The sequence below is a fragment of the Lepisma saccharinum genome, chromosome 10, assembly GCF_977018435.1.
Source record: "Lepisma saccharinum chromosome 10, izLepSacc3.1, whole genome shotgun sequence".
NCBI classification, from domain to species: domain Eukaryota; kingdom Metazoa; phylum Arthropoda; class Insecta; order Zygentoma; family Lepismatidae; genus Lepisma; species Lepisma saccharinum.
This window is the reverse complement of record NC_139238.1, coordinates 76,952,488-76,968,913: the sequence shown is the minus strand read 5'-3', so window position 1 is coordinate 76,968,913 and position 16,426 is coordinate 76,952,488. Positions and strand designations below refer to the sequence as shown.

The following is a 16,426-nucleotide window of genomic DNA, read 5'->3' as shown; positions in this document are numbered from 1 at the left end:
ATCTGATTTTTCACTCTGTTAGATCCTGTTAGTGCATGTACTTTACCATGCCGAAAGTACCCAGATCCCGATTTCTCAGTCTGGCTCAAGAATTTAAGCACGAGTTCATAGAAAATGATGGAACTGTTATTCGATGCACGGTTTGTGATACAGGAATCACATTAGATGAAAAACACTAGAGAGATCGCAGCCAGCAACATATTTCCAGCTCTAAGCATCAAAAGAACAAGAATCTGCAAGGAAGTAAATCTCGGCAGCCTCTCTTACGCAATGCATTTGAGCAGTGTTCTTCCAAGAACCAAAATTTAAAGGAATTTAATGCTGACTTGTGTGCATCTTTTACACAGGCGGGGATTCCACTCAACAAGGTGAACCATCCGGCCTTGAAAGGGTTCCTTGAAAAGTACACACGGTTGATAGTGCCTGATGAGAGTATGTTAAGGAAAAACTATATTTAACCTGTGTATGAAGAAACTGTTCGTAAAATTAAGGTGAAAGTGTCAGATTGCGATATAGGTGTCATTCTGGAGGAGACGACAGACTCAATGCAACGATATGTTTTGAACAGTTTGGTTTTTCCTCTGACAGGTGAAGTTAAGCCCATGTTACTAAACATGTATGAGTTGCAGAAAACCAATGCCAGTACAGTGATGCAGTCATTTATGGATTTCTGTCAAAAACTGTGGCCCGGTGGAATTCAGTTCGAAAAAGTTGTTGTTGTAGTTACTGACCAGGCTCCCAACATGCTTTCGGCATTTAACCAATTGAAGCCGTTGTTCCGTACGTTAAAGCATGCAACCTGTTTGGCTCATGCCCTTCACAGGGTTTCTGAATCTATTAGGAATGAATACAACATTGTAAATGAGTTCATATCTGATCTGAAGAAAATACCCCCCATCCCCGAGTCGCATTCTTGCCTACAGAGAAACTACCTGCCTGCCCCTGACACATTTCCCCATCATTACTCGCTGGGGATATCATGGATTGAGTGTGCTGCATTTCTGTGTGAAAATTTTGAGAAAAATTAAGGAGTTTGTGCTTTCCCTGGATTCAACCGACGCAGGTGCAATTTCCAAGGCACAGCAACTTCTCCTCCCAGACAAGATAGATGATTTGCAAAAAGGACTATTTTGTGTACATTCCTACAAGTACCTGTCTACAGCCATCAAAAGCTTAGAAGAACAAGGCGTCGAAAAGGAAAAACAATGGGATATCTTTACTACTGTGAGGGGGCAGTTAGATGGTTTTGCCAGAGACAAACTTGAGGCTAGTCTTGACAAGAATCCGGATGTTGTGGAATTTGCCACTTCCACAGAGTTGCCATTCCGAGTGAATACTAAGTTTGCCCCACTTGTTTCTGTGGATTTAGAGAGAAACTTCAGCTTATATAAAAATATTTTATCTCTGAAAAGAAACAAACTCACTTTTAAAAATTTGGAAGTGCTTAATGTTGTAAGGTACAACAGCTTTTGTGTTTTCCCCCCAACTGGCGAATAACTGTAACACAACCTATGTGTGTGATTTGGACATAGCTTCGAGTGAATAGCTTAAGACTAATAAAATAGGAGGGAAACTTTTAATAAGTAGTATAATTATAAGCACCTTTTTGCCCCTTTTTGGGTCTTATTTTAGCACCTTTTCCCTTCTTTTTCCCCTAAAAATCCTAACTCTGCTTATGAGGCTCTATAATATGGGACTACCTCACACAGTTTGTGATTAATCATAGCACTCTCAAGGATGGGAAACTACAATGAAAGTGGTCCCATGCAGGACTCCCAACCACTATCAGAGTTTCTAATGTGATAATGCAACCAGGCCGTGACATAACTTTTTTTATATATATTTTTGTGAGGGGATTTTCCTACCCTTTCAATTTTGATATTACAGTGGAACCTCAATTTTACATTTTTCAGTGAACCACAATGAAACGCCTAGAATGCAGGACAATGTACACTCCAGGAAAATTTTGTAATTATTGGGACTATGAAAATTCAATGTGTAATGCAGAAAAATGCAAAATTCAGGTTCCTCTTGAAACAAATGTACAGTGGGATCCATGAGTATTATGGTGCAAATTGTCCATGATTATTTTCACTAACTTTTCTCTTACATCCTGTGTGTTTTTAAGTGATGGATTCTTATGTATGCTGGTGTAAAAGTTGTCAACATGTTTTGAATTTTCTTTTAATTCTTGAAGCTCTTATTGGGTGAAATAAAGTGCACATAGTAATGGGTCATTCATGAACAAGTCGTTCAAAAGTAACGACACTCTTGTGAGCAGTGAACGACTCGTTCACTAGAAATGAACGGCACGTTCAAAGAGTCATATGTATGCCAAGACTCCTTCCTGCCAAGCAGATATTTCCCTCTTTCATTCCACGTATTTTGCAGCGTGGACGGTGGATGCATGCACCTGGGTCTTTTTGAGAGTACAAGATGATGCATCCGTGGGGAAAGCAAGGGGGGAGGGGGTTCCTCTCTGTTTCTCTTCCAGAGTTGTGAGGCAGGCTTAAACGTGCCGTGTACGATGAGAGGGGAGGGAGTCGCAGCACAAACTCATGACTCTCTGAACGATGGAAAGGAGGAGGAGTTGCTAAAGTGTGCCACAACTCTTTGAACGAATGAAGGAGTCACGCTCATGAGCAGAGAGTGTGCAATCCCAGTTGATGAGACGATACGACACACACTGTGTAGAATCTCACACTTCTTAGAAAATGTCTGACATCAAGGTGAACTCCCCCATACAGCACACATCTCCAAGGGACGTCCACAATGTCCAATTCAGATCCATGGATATTGTGGATGTCCACAAGACGTCCTGTTCTGGAAATTCATTGAATATGTGGTATTACGTCCACGTGCTATCACAAATTTGACAAATGTTTTGATATCCGTGTAAAGATTCAGTCATAGTATCTGATCTCAATTATGTTAGAACTCAAACTCTGTTATGCAGCAATAAATCGTAAATTAAAGACATCTCGCACAGGGATTGCGTTGTCCGTAGGCCCATATTCTTTTCAGTGTGTCACGCATGCACGCCAAGCAGGTGAAAGTTGCCACGAGGCTTTCTTTGGGTCTCGTCTCGAGCACAATGGCAGTTTGCATGAGGACGTTGCCTTGCGTGGTAGTGAAGAATAAGAGCTGCTTACTATGCTTATGCATGTGAATACAAAGTACTTTTTGGATGTGTAGATACGTGGTGTGTGTGAATTTGTGCGCGCAAGTGTGTGTGTGCAAGAGAGAGAGGGAGAGAGATAAAGGGGGAGAGTGTGGAGTGCTTGTTATAAGCATATGTGTACTCTAGGTCTTCAATTTATGTAAATCTAGTCCAGGAATGTTCTTTTCGTATCCAAAGTATGTGCAAAAAATATCAGCATAATGTCCAGATTGGGTACAATTTTCGTCCAGAATATATCCTTATCCACAATGAAATAAAAACATCCAGAAAATCACGTGAACTCATGTCCAAAAGTTATCCATATAATGTCCAAAACACATCCAAAAATGATCCACAGGATGTCCAAAAGAACATCTTTCCTGGACATCTTATAGACGTCCCCTAGACGGACATATGGATATCCAAGGGACATCCTATGGATGTCTACTGGACATTCCGGGACATCCAGAAGTTTGGCATGGATATCCAGAGGACGTCTCCTGGATATGTGTGTGCTGTATGGGACACCACTAATAGCATGTCACTCAAACCACGATATTTCAAGCCGGCCAGAAAAAAAAAGTCCTTAAAATGAATAAAGAAAGAATATGCACCATGGACTTGCAGTGTTGTCTTTCTATTTTTGTCGATCCTTCCTGTCTCGGGTTCGGTCCCTGGTGGGGGCATCTTGCACATTGGTTCAGATCACACTTTGAAATGTAACTTCAGTCTCTATTAGCATATCTGAGCATAAAGGGGACTTAAAACAAATTTTGACTGACAAAAGCACTCTCATGGTACCGTCACGAACACTTCTGAGCTGTACTGATAACATTAAAAGTTAATGAAGTTGTTAAAAGCCAGAATTGTACATGACTGTACGGGTTTTACTAATGAAAGCAACAAAGAAAATTCATACGTATAATGTGGCCCGCTTTATAGAAATTCGATCATACATTATACTCTAAAATTGGCAGAAACTTATATTGAATGACTGTACCTAGGTAGAACTACAAACAGCTATCTGGGATGGACATGGACAATGCTCACGAGTGATACAAATTTCTTAAACACAGCTGTTAGCCATCTGCGGAGAGCAAGCGGTGCTGGCTGCTGGCGAGACTGCCGCCACCGCTCCTTGTGTAAGAGAGCTCGTGGCTCGTGAACGAACGATGAGGGAGGATGGGAGGATAAGAGTCACGAGGGTGAGCAAGTCATTAAATGCTCAATGACTCTTCCTGCCATCTCAAGTGTCGTGAATGAACAGTGGTAGAACAGTCTTCGAGCTGCCAGGAGAGTCGTGAACGAAGGAACAAATGATGGGTAAAGAGTTGTCAGACTGTGCTGTGACTCTTCGGGCTGTTTAAAGAGTCGTGAACAAGCGATTGTTGACTCGCTTTCTCACATTTGTTGAGATATTAAAACCAGTGAACAAATGCAAAAAAGGAAGAATATGTAGATGCACGTCGTTACTAACAAAAGGTTGACATAAATATATAGCATTTCTGAGCATGCTATCGTACTGCATAATTTGCAATATCCGCAGCATGGAATGCAAACTGAAACAGATACAAATATAGAAAATCTCACTCATGAGAGTAATGAAATCAAGTATGTACAATAAAATTTGTTTGTGTGTGTGTTTACACATATATCCACACACACAAAAACCTGTATTTGTTATTTTATGCTGCTTTTCTTCCAATTTTAGCTAATTGCAACGATGAGACTAGAACCCACAAACTTCGGTGGCAAGATCGAATGTCGATTACATCAGAATCTTGGCCAGCTAGTCGGTGGCTACACACACACACACATACACACACACAATGCAATAAAATTTATATTAATCTTGAAGGACAGGCTTATACGTTACGTTTATTTAAATACAATCATCTGCTTCAACACCTCCTACTCCCCACCCCCCATTCCTCTCTTCAGGCATGTTTTCCGAGAAAAAGAAGCTTGACGACTCTTCTCGGTGAGAGAGCGCTCATGAGTAGACTCTTGCAAATGAACGGCTAGAACCCATAACTAAGTGCACAAACATGGTGATGAACAATTTGCACGGTACAGGAGTTGCGATACAATGTAGACAAACTTTTGTGGCACACATTCATGGTTGCCACTGCCATTTATTTTTGCAGTTAGCAGAATGTAGAGCACAACACACATATCTTTGCCGTTGCGTAGATAACAAATTTCGTTTCGTCTCCCTCTCTCTTAGCATCACATGTTCTACCCTGCTCGCCAACCTTTGCGATTGTTGCCATATTGTCATTCCATTCCTGGACACACTCGTGCAAACAATTGAATAGCACTTCTGCTCGCGGTTCACACCGTTCGGCAGGGACGGTAATGTGGCAATATAGCACAGCGTAGTGGTTGCTTCTTTTATGCAGTGCTTGTTCATTGGCTAGCTAGTAACTAGTGTTGCCAACTGTAATAATGAAGCACTATTTCTGTCGCCGAAGGAGAAAGGCAGGTAAAATGACCAAGTTTTGTTGGATTGGAAGCACCATATTTTTATTTTATACTAAGTATCTGACTGGTTTGACGTTGTGTACGTGTGTGTATGTGAAAGTGTGTGTTTGTTAATGAACATGAAATTCCATAATGCCTCCAGTTTTGTCCAAGTTGAAATCAAAAACCTTGCATAGTCAAGCTCGGGAAATTCTAAGCAACGTGCACGAGTTCATGAAGGAGGGAGCCAGTCAAGGTGTTAGCATCCCAATAAGGAATTTTGGCGAGAGAGCAGCGGCTGCGACTGGAGTTCCTGAACGAACAATCAGGGCTATCATGAACGAAAGACAATCTATTGAGATGTCAGGAGGCCCCTCCACATCATTCCACACTCCCGGGAAAGAACAACAAAGACCAGTGACCAAATCGTCAGTGAACGCTTAAGGTTTAATTCATAAATTGTTCATATTTCATAATTTTGGAATTGTTCTAAAGAAATAAATTATGTGGCTCCAACAGCATTTCAACTCTTGGCTCCGGCATGTGTTCTTGTAGAAATTGCATATAGGAGGCTGTCATTTTTGCTGCTTAATGCGATGCATATTGTTTTCTATGTTAAAATTGCCATGCTTTGATGGGTGACCAAGTTCATAGCAGGGCCGGCAGAAGGGGAGGGCGAACCGTGCCACCACCCAGAGCGGCAAAATTTGAAGAGAAGAAAAAAATAAGCCTATTGAAAACTGTGGTCGAGCAAGATATTCTTTTACGCTTAAAAGTATTGAAATAGCATAAGAAGTCTCATTATTTATTTTATATTTTGATGTTTTACTTAGGAATATATTGATTTTCAATTTGCCATTGCTGCATAATGACAGGGGGCGTTCGAAATAGAGCGGCATCTGCCGCCACCGCCCAGGGAGGGAAAATGACTTGCGCCGGACCTGGTTCATAGCAAAAGAAAAAGCTGCGCAGCTTATGGTCTAGTGGCAGTATATGTACTTGTTATTGTTGTGGAAGCTGGCATCGTTTGTAAATGTACAACAAAGGCAACCGACTGTCGCCGATCACAGAGAGGAAATAATAATACTGCTTGAGGAGGAGGGTTGTGGTCCAATTGTCGCGGTTTAACACGTTGGCATGTTATTATCTGCCGTTGCAGTTCCGTAGCAGTGCATACGGGTTTTGGGAGTGAACAGTTAGAACGCCACCAGTGCATTAATGCAATGAAAAATAATATTTTTTTTTATTTTGTTTGAAATAACTCAAATAAGGAATCGTATGAAGAAGTCGTCTTTGCAGCATTTTTGGTAATTTTACGTATGTGTTAGTTCATATTTTGCGAATTTTTAGTTCATATGTATGTAGCTACATACGAAGCCACTTGTTAGTACATATTACTCCTAGTTCTGGTATAATGCACGACGTTTAAAACTAAACGTTAGATAGACCTGAATTCTCTAATTTTCTTGTTGTACTTAACAGCTGTGCATCGGCACACTGCAGCGATTTTTCTATCTGCTCCATTAGCAACACTGCTTCTTGAGTTGTGTCGTGCATCGCATGGCAGAAATATCTGTGTTGGACTCTAACACTCCTCTCCCACACAAAAATATTATGAATTTCACCAACCATACATAAGTTGCATACCCCGTTTCGTCCACAGGTGTTAAGACACTCTGGAGTGTGGACTTTCCATTAATTTGCAACAGTCTGCCCATAGTGCACTAAAAATTAGAATTGACATTCCACTGTAAATATAATATTGCCAACCCTGCCCACCTCATTTTTTCCCAGAGCTCAAATCATTGGAATGACTACTAAAGAAAAAAACATAGGGCTGAGCAGATATTGATGCTGCTGTATTTTAATTTATTTACTGATACCAGCTGATATTTTCAGTCTAATTATCCTGAAAATTATGCAAAATTTGAAGTTTTTTTTTCACCCCTTTCCTCAGTTTTCCATAAAAACTGAATTTTGTGATTACATAACATGCATTTTAATACTCAGATGTAATTCTTGAATATTTACACCCTAATATTAATTCATATTTGAAGCATCTTTTATTTACCATTTTCAAGTATCTGTATCAGCGGGAATCTATACGAGCACTGGCATCATCATCATATTCTCTCTAACCTTCCTAAACCCAAAGGTTTATGGCTGCAGCAACACAAGTCTTTCATCTGTCCCCTATCCTGGGCCAGATCAATCCAATCTTTTCCATCCTTACCAATTTCCTTCAGGTCCATTTCAACGTTATACCTCCATCTTTGTCTTGACCTTCCTACAGGTCTCATACCATCAGGTTTCCCAACAAGAATCCTGTAAACTCTTCTTTCGTCTCCCGTTCGTGCCACATGGTCTGCCCACCTAAGTCTTCTTGATTTAATTATTTTAATAATGTCTGGGCATGAATGAATACCTTCCCCTGGCCATCTACTAATTGATACTTAATTGTCTAATTTCTTAACTGTAGACAAATGCCCCAGGCTGGTAAAGGCTCAGTACATTCCAGGTGCCGAATGTAATATCCTTGTTCCTACTATGCATCCTATCCTTAGTCCAGGGACCTCACACTGATCTGAATGGGAGACTATTTTATCTCTGGATGCTTCAAATATCTATTGAGCTAAAGTAAAAAAAAATATTCCCTTTATGCCCCTTGCATACTGTGAAGTTTGCAGGTGTTCCCTGGCAAAACACTGCATGCATATATTATGCACTCCTTATTCAAGCAAAGATTCATGTGTGTTCTGCTTTTATAAAATTAAATGCAAATACCAGATCATAGCTATATTTCATGTTGAACATATGACCACATTTCAATAATGTTACCAGAATAAAGTTTCAAGGAGTATTTTATTTACTGAATAATGTATTTTTTTCGCAATATAGCACCTACCAAAGTAGAAATCTTTATTTGTATTCAGTACTGTAAGAAATAAGATAATTTTGAATCCGGTTGTCACACATATTGATGCTTAGAAACTATAAATAAATAGTAATGCCTGTCTGAAATGCTTTTAGATTCTTTATTACAAGGTAACACAATGAACGTTAATTTTTAAACTTTGGATATTTTGAAATGTTTCCTCATGTGATGAGTGCTACTGTTGTTTCGTCCACAAGATGCTTTGTAGTTAATCACACTAATTTTGCATATGCCTTTATATTACAATTTCTTTTACGTGCTATGTTGTAGAAGACAATTTATCGGGTACTGTACAAATATGTATTGCAGATAATCCAAGTACAGTCAACTCTCGATTCTACGACCCCGGGTATAACGACCCTCTCGAAGTAACGACCCTTTTCCCGGGAACCGTGAAAAATTTAGAAAAAATTAGAAACATTTGGAAAAAAAAGTTGAAAAGTTGAAGGAAATCGGCCGAAAAATGCGTTGTTTTTTCCTCCACTCATTCCCTTTACGAGCGCTCTACCGCTCACAATTGGGTCTGAACTAAAAATAGACACCACCACACCATGCTTGAGTGATATCCAATAGCACTTGACCTCTGCCCCCCCCTCCCTCAAGCGCACGAATGTTACCCCGCACCCGACAGCCGCTACCCAACGTGCCAGGCTTGTTTTGCCACGCTTTCTCTTGGATACGCGAGAAGAGAAGATCGAATGTGCTTGGATGTTATTTTAAATCGACCTTGACTTGTTTCCTTGTCCTGAGAGATGCTGAAAACTCGCAGGTGAGGAGGGGGGGGGGAGCAGCCCGATATGACAGCTGGACTTGCAGTCTTTGCCAATGTGTATGGAGGGTCAAGCTCTTTCATCGATAAATACACCACCTTGGTCCTTGAGAGATAAGATCGCAGGAATGTTCCAAAATACAGATGCATGGCACCTGGAAGTCTGGCCCATCTGTCCAGCTCTGACCTAGATTTCCCGTGAGTGAGCAACTCTCTGCCTTGTAGCCGACAACTTCCAGTAACCGCTTTCATTCAAAACGTGTTCTTTGTTCCCTACAACACTTCATAAAAACGCGAAACTGTTAGAGATAATCAAAGCCACATAGGCGAACTAAAGATCGTCAACCCGCTTAATGCGTTGTCATCCAGGTTTCCACAAAAGTTTACTTCGATCTTACGTGCATCATAACTCCCATTTCCCGCTTCATAAGTTTTCCTAATTGTGTCGTAGTATCTGCCAAAAAAGTGTTCCGTTGGCTGACTGACTTGTCCCTTTTTTCCTGTCAGCAAAGGGGGGGAGGGGCGATTTTCTTGCTCGTGTGCGCACACGGGCTGATTACAGGCGAGGGTGGAAGTGGACCCACCCCTCTTCCTTTGACGTCTAAAATGGAGCAACCAGTTCTGGATATATTCTTGAAAACGAACAAAAACGGAATAAAAAAATAACCCTCCCCCTTTTCCCAGCTTATTCTCCGCCACTGGTGTGCACGGCACCTCCCCCCCCTTTTCCCAGTTTATTCTCAGCCACTGGTGTGCACGGCAATGTTGATAATTGCAGAATTCAGGTCTTTTTTTATGCTGTTGTCTGCATAGGAAATTTTACCCGTATTATTGTCTGTTGCATGGTAAAACGTAAAGCAAGGGACATTTCTTTCTTCTTTACACTGCTGTTAAATGTTCAGTCTTCGACAGTTGCGTTATCTTTAAAATGCTGGGATTTTTCTCTTCCGCCACCTGTTGCTCGAACTTCCAGCCGGTCTCCTTGTTTTTACGATGCAGCTGGCGCCAGTGTTTTGTCTAGCGTCTGCAAAGCTCTTGCTTGCCGATAACAGCGATGACTCATCCAGCGCGAAGGAAAAAGTTATTGTTTTGAATCTCGCAAAGCTGTTTTCATTTGACGATAACGAAATTCGATCTCCAGAAAGGAAAACAAGAGTTAAAATAACTTCATGTTCTGCGCCTTCTGATAAGCAAAACTGTAAATTTAATTCGCATCCGCTTTTCTTCAGAACCATTCATGTGAAGAAAAAAAAAAAGTGCTCAATGTAGGAATGGTCGCTGAGATCGATTAAAAAGACATTATTCAAGGGGAAAACTTTTGGAGGACTGGGTGTTTGACATCGAGAATACTCCTAAATCCAACATTAAATCATCGATTAACGTGAGAGTAAATAACGATCTACCATTTTGATATGTAAAAGTGCGCAGTTTCATAAAGCTTGTTTTCAGTTCATTTTATGCTGATGGGCTAATCGGGACTAAATATACAGTTTAAAGTGAAATTCAATTCCAAACCTAAATTACTTTCGACTGGGACGCTGTTTAATGACGTGTCCTAGAATACGCATTGGGTGAAGACAGATCGCAAGTTGAGCGTTTCCTTTTTCACACTGTATTACAATGCAAGTCAAGGAAGGAGTTTGGACTGCTCCCTTGAATGGGGAAGGGGGGAGTGTGAATGAAGTTGGTTGAAGCAAAGAAAACGTGTTGTTGTTTTTGCGATGTATTTTACATAGCCGAACCAGAACAAAAATTACAGCCCCGCCCTTTTTTTTTTTTTTGTGCCTAGAAAGGTTGTCTTGTTTCTCCCAAGAGATCTAATCTTACCAGTTAATCTTGTAACAGACAATGCTCCAGTAGACCCATATAATCCAACATTCATTCTGCCCGATTGTCTCCCGACTTTTGCTAGCGCCAGTGTAACTGGTGTCAAGATTCATCGAGTTTCTCTAGCAATAAGCGAGAGATTGTTTTCCTTTCCATAGGTCTCGGTGTAAACGGGTTTCTCGTAAACTATAATTGTAATAATTTCCTGGAAAAGCAACGACTGTGCACAATTGAAATAAAGTAACATTATTTTTTGTGAAAAGGTTTTCATGTTCTATTTTCCTTCTCACAACACGCGTCCTGTGCATAACAGGTTGTATAACTACCAGGATAAATGGTGTTACCATCTCCTATGCATCTTTGTGTCCGTTTGAGCTCCGTTTAAGCAGAAAATTGGGGCAAATTCCAATAACGACCCCTTCGAAATAACGACCCTTTTCCCGGGAACTGTGAAAGGTCGTTGAATCGAGAGTTGACTGTATAAAACGACTCTGAAAAATTTTCCCACAATATACATCAAAGTGAGCATTCTTTTTTTAGTAATCAGTATACATTTCAAATATATACTGATGGCAACACACGAGTGTGAATAAACTTGCAGCTCTCACAGTTGATTAAAAAAAGAAAAAATTACCGATTCAGTATCATAATTGGACAACAGAGTAATGTCTAGAAGAAGCCGTTAATGCAATTTCCACACCTAAGAAGTTTATTAAAAAAAAAAAAAACTATAAGAGGATGCTTCAAGAGGCAACAGGAAGGTGACACCATTATTTTAAGAGAATATAAAGAAATGGCAGTGGGGTGCACTTCTTTTCGTAACAGAATTGATTGTGGCACATGAACTCTCTTGCTCTTTCTCACTCTCTCGCGCGCACACACACACACATACGAGCACACCAAGAAGAAAACATATCTGATCAGTCTGTAATTTCAGTCTTCTTACTGGCCAGTGACTCAATTTTCAACATTCACGTTTGAAGAATAATATGTAACGGCATAAACTAAGCATCAAAATGGCAATAAAAAAACAAGACTGAAGCACATTTAGGCATATATACATACGTACATATATGCATGCAAAATAAGGCATGTTATTTCTTATGATCTCTAAGAATGGCTAAAATGTTTTATACACCAGACTGGAAAGAATTCATATTAATGTACATCTCTTCAAGAAAAATTGTATTACAGCATCACAGCTCAACATAAATGCTTACCGGTCGTGGTAACAACACATACACACATTAAGGATGGGTGTTACATGCAAATACACCAAAAACTAATGTTTATTCTTGTACCTTTGTCAAGGACACTTATCAATTTTTTAAAGAACGCTTTAACATTAGTTCTTGTTGTAAACAAGTGATTCTTCCAATTAAATCTATAGTAACTCTCCTACTAGCTTTAACAGGACCATGTTAAAAGAAATAAATGGCAAAAAATTACATTACGTAGCAGTCCATAATGATTTTTGCGTGTTAGAATAATGTCTCCATTTCAAACATGACATAGTGTTTCCTCAGCAACAACGTAAAAACTGAATTAACTAAACACTCAAAAGTATTAACAATGTGACATTCATATCACACACTGTACACTCTACAGATGATCTAAACATTATTTTTTGCAGCTACAAATAACGCAATCTACAATCAGTGTGATGTTCTTGCAACAGCACAAGGACAACGTGTTCAGTTTATATTCCTCGTACAAATCTTTTCATAAAAATTCTACTCAGCCTGCCAGAGAGACTATGAGGTCGTTACAAAAGGTAACGGCATTTATTATAATAAGTTACACCTTAAATACAAGTAGAAATTTCCCTGGAACAACACTTCCTTTCGTTCCCTTTTTAACAAAGGGCAACAAAAATCTTGTTCAAAAAGAGAACTGTCGCTTCATGCCACTTGCTCATAAAAAAAAAATCCACTCTAGCAAAAAGTCTTCTTGTATAAACGATCACAATCGTTTGATGCAAATACAACCAGATATTGTCAAGGGAAGAAGAAGCAAAATCTGTACACCAACAATATTTTTGTTTTTTTTGGTAGACAATCTGTATTACAAAACTTACACTTCAAGCACTATACAAGCAAATGTAATTCATATTTGCCGACATGATGCACTGCCTTAATTAACATCAGTTGCAACTGGCAACTGTGACTTTTATATAGATATATATTTCTTTCACTTAATTCAAATATCAACAAATAAAGCTGCAGCAGCTATTGGAGACTCGCTCGACCCATTCACAGAGTGAAACACTATTTTTCTTTCTAACCAATGGGAACAGTTTGCTTTGAATCCGCAAGATCCTCTCAAAAATCACTAAAACCCAGGCAAGTAAATAACAGCACAAAGGATCCTGCACTTAGCACCCAGAGATCTAAATAGTCTACATAATTACGTGTGTACGTGTATAAATATTTTAAACAACCCTGCAGAACTGACAAGACACAGGTTTTCACAAGATGCACGCTAGCACATACAATGAGAATGTACAAACTTGTATTCCTCTATGTAATGGTCTCAAAATGGGGGGGGGGGGGGGTGAGAACATGATGTCTTTCCAACGCGTTTGGATCGAAAGCTGCGTTAAAAATGACTGCATTTAAAATTGCAAAAGCAAGTGGCACAGCAATCTTCTGTATTCAAGCAAACAACTGCAAATAGGAATTATGACAGTACTTGAAGATATCTATATGTATATGAATATACAATAGGAAACAACGTAGCTCTGCATCACATAAATCGGAATGCAAATCATTGTTTCTCCATTCATTGTGTTTCCTCCTGAAAACATGGCTTTACAATGGCAAAACCTAGAAAAAAATGTCTTTGAATACACAGAAAAAAAAAATATAGCAGCACAATAAATTTACAAATCTAATTAACTGTAAAGTTTTGGTATTTTTAACTTCCATCCAGTGTTCTCCCCTGGTAATAAACTTAATACTTCTGAAGAAATTTTCTCATCACATAATTAAAAAAAAAAATAGAAGTAGATCACTGTAAAGATATCCTGATAGAAAACATCACAAAAGCATGGTTTCCGTACAGTCAACTTCTGTGGGTTGATTGCGGCCAGAATCACAATTGCCGATGAATGCTGAATGAAATATATATATATACGTATGTATTCATATCAATTTTTACTTTTTCTTTTGAAAGACAAAAACCAGTTCCCATGTTTCCGTTTCAAGGTGCTGTCCATAATCCACTGGTATGATTCTTCTGCAGCTTCCTTCCCGTCGCACACCAAAGAAGAACAAGAAAAAAAAACAATGCCAATCCACGAATCTCTTCTTGAACCGGTCGGAATTCTTATCAACTAACACAAGGCTGTTCTATTACTCTATGGATCAACAACATCTGACTGACTGACGTCGTTTACTTCCTCTTCACTAGTTCCCGGTTGTGCACTTACAACAGGCTGGTTACTACTGTGTGGCGGGCCCATGTAACTAAAGAAAAAAAAATAATGAGATTAAACTTGTTATTAGAGTAACACACACACCTATACAGGGTGCTTGTAAATTATTGAGTGCATTTGATACATATCAATTAAACAACAACACACTACGGAAGCAACTTTTCTTTCGTTGTAAATGATAAACCAGCAATAAGAGCTTTGATCAGCATCGACCATAACATGCGTGGCACCATGGTGGCAAGGTAAGGAACTTAATACAAAGATGGCTACCGTAAAGTTATGTGCATTCTTTGGTTTCATGAAACCAAATCTGCAATAACTATTTGATGACGTTTTCGCTTACAGTACAAGCGTAATCCTCCTAGTAAGGACTGCATAAAATGATGGTATCAGCAAATTTATAATATAGAAAGTGTTGAACATAGGAAAGGTGCTGGCAGACCACTGGTCTCCGAAGACATTATGGATAGTATGAAAGACAGTTTTATAAGAATCCCGGGTATAAATCGACTCGTCGCATGTGTTGTAAATAAAACTGTTCAACTTGGTCTATTAAAGACAACAAACTAAATATGGGTACTTAGCTCCTTTTTATTCGACCTTGAAATGTGCACAATAATTTAAAACCACCCTGTAAATATTTTTACAGCATGCTTAAAAAGAAAATGAAAACCCGAAAACAAGCACTTGTAAAATCCCCAAACTCCACAGTAAAACAGCGTTTTCACTTAAGTTCACTCACTACTGCTTTCAAGTAGATCTCAAATTGTTCTCTGACAATGCTGGGTTAATACCGGGAGTTCCCCCAAAGGAATCAAACCCAGGGCTGGTTGCACCAAAGGATAGAGTGCTAACTATCTGACCGTGTCTAGTGCAATCTTGCCAGCTAGGTGGCCAAGCATGTTGAGTTATCAACTTTCAATCTTGGCACCAAAGTTCCCAGTTCAGGTTCCAACCTGGAAATGGGTGTTCATTGTTACTGTCTCTTCATCGAGTTCATCTAATAATGACCCATTCTCATAGTCACGATTAGCCAAAATTGGCAGAAAATAACAAAAATACAAATACACAACTATTGCCAACCCTTTTTCTATGTGAGGGGATAAAACTACATACTTTTTAAAATCATGAATAATGTACGTACTAGGGATTTTTTCTTGCATTGTACAATTTTATCTTGTAGTTCACGGCTGTTATAAGCATAAAACACTTTTCTTTGTGATGAAGGGAGTGTGTGTTTGTGTGTTCTCCTTAAAAACTGTGGTTTTGTGCTTGTAGTGGTTGTAAAACTACAAGAGATATTATAGTAGTAGGGATGTGATATTTTATTTATTTATTTATTATTTATTTTTCTTTCTTGCTAATTCTCTTGAAGTTCAAATATAAAATTTAACAATGCTCTTCTACCTCTCGGGTTAATCACAATGATGAAGATGAATGATGAAATTAATGCAATAAAAAAAACCATGATGCACCCATGCCATAACCTGCCTTCACACATGTGAACTCAAGACTTCATTCCACATTCCAGCTTATCACCACATCTGTATATACATAAAAATATTAGACCAGGAAAATTACAAATTATTTTGCTGAACTACAAATAAACCAACAAGCCTGTATTAGCTGACACAATCGAGTATCAATTTCTGAGTCTTATCCTCAATAAGTAGGGATAATTATAAATGCTATTAAATTATTTTAAACACATTACAAAAGGTGGTGTATTTATTTTAGTTATCACACTTGTGTTGAGATTATTTGAGGAAGTTAAAGTAAATGTGCATAAATACGGAGAAACTAGTACTCACTTTTATCCGCGAAGCTGTTTTTTCT

General features: G+C 39.0%; 1 protein-coding gene across 9 annotated transcripts in view; it reads right to left on the bottom strand.

Moving 5' to 3' along the window:
• Nucleotides 1-8,590: 8,590 nt before the first annotated feature.
• The window catches only part of faf (ubiquitin carboxyl-terminal hydrolase-like faf), a 193,390-nt gene continuing 185,554 nt past the window's right edge, over nt 8,591-16,426 (bottom strand). For 6 of the 9 annotated variants that reach the window (XM_083129939.1, XM_083129937.1, XM_083129940.1 and 3 more), the window contains exon 47: nt 8,592-14,621. In XM_083129939.1, coding sequence (XP_082986065.1) covers nt 14,513-14,621 — 109 coding nt within the window. In that variant the 3' untranslated portion in view covers nt 8,592-14,512. Of the gene's footprint in view, nt 14,622-16,426 lie in introns of all 9 variants that reach the window. The other 3 variants (XM_083129933.1, XM_083129935.1, XM_083129934.1) reach the window with 1 other exon arrangement.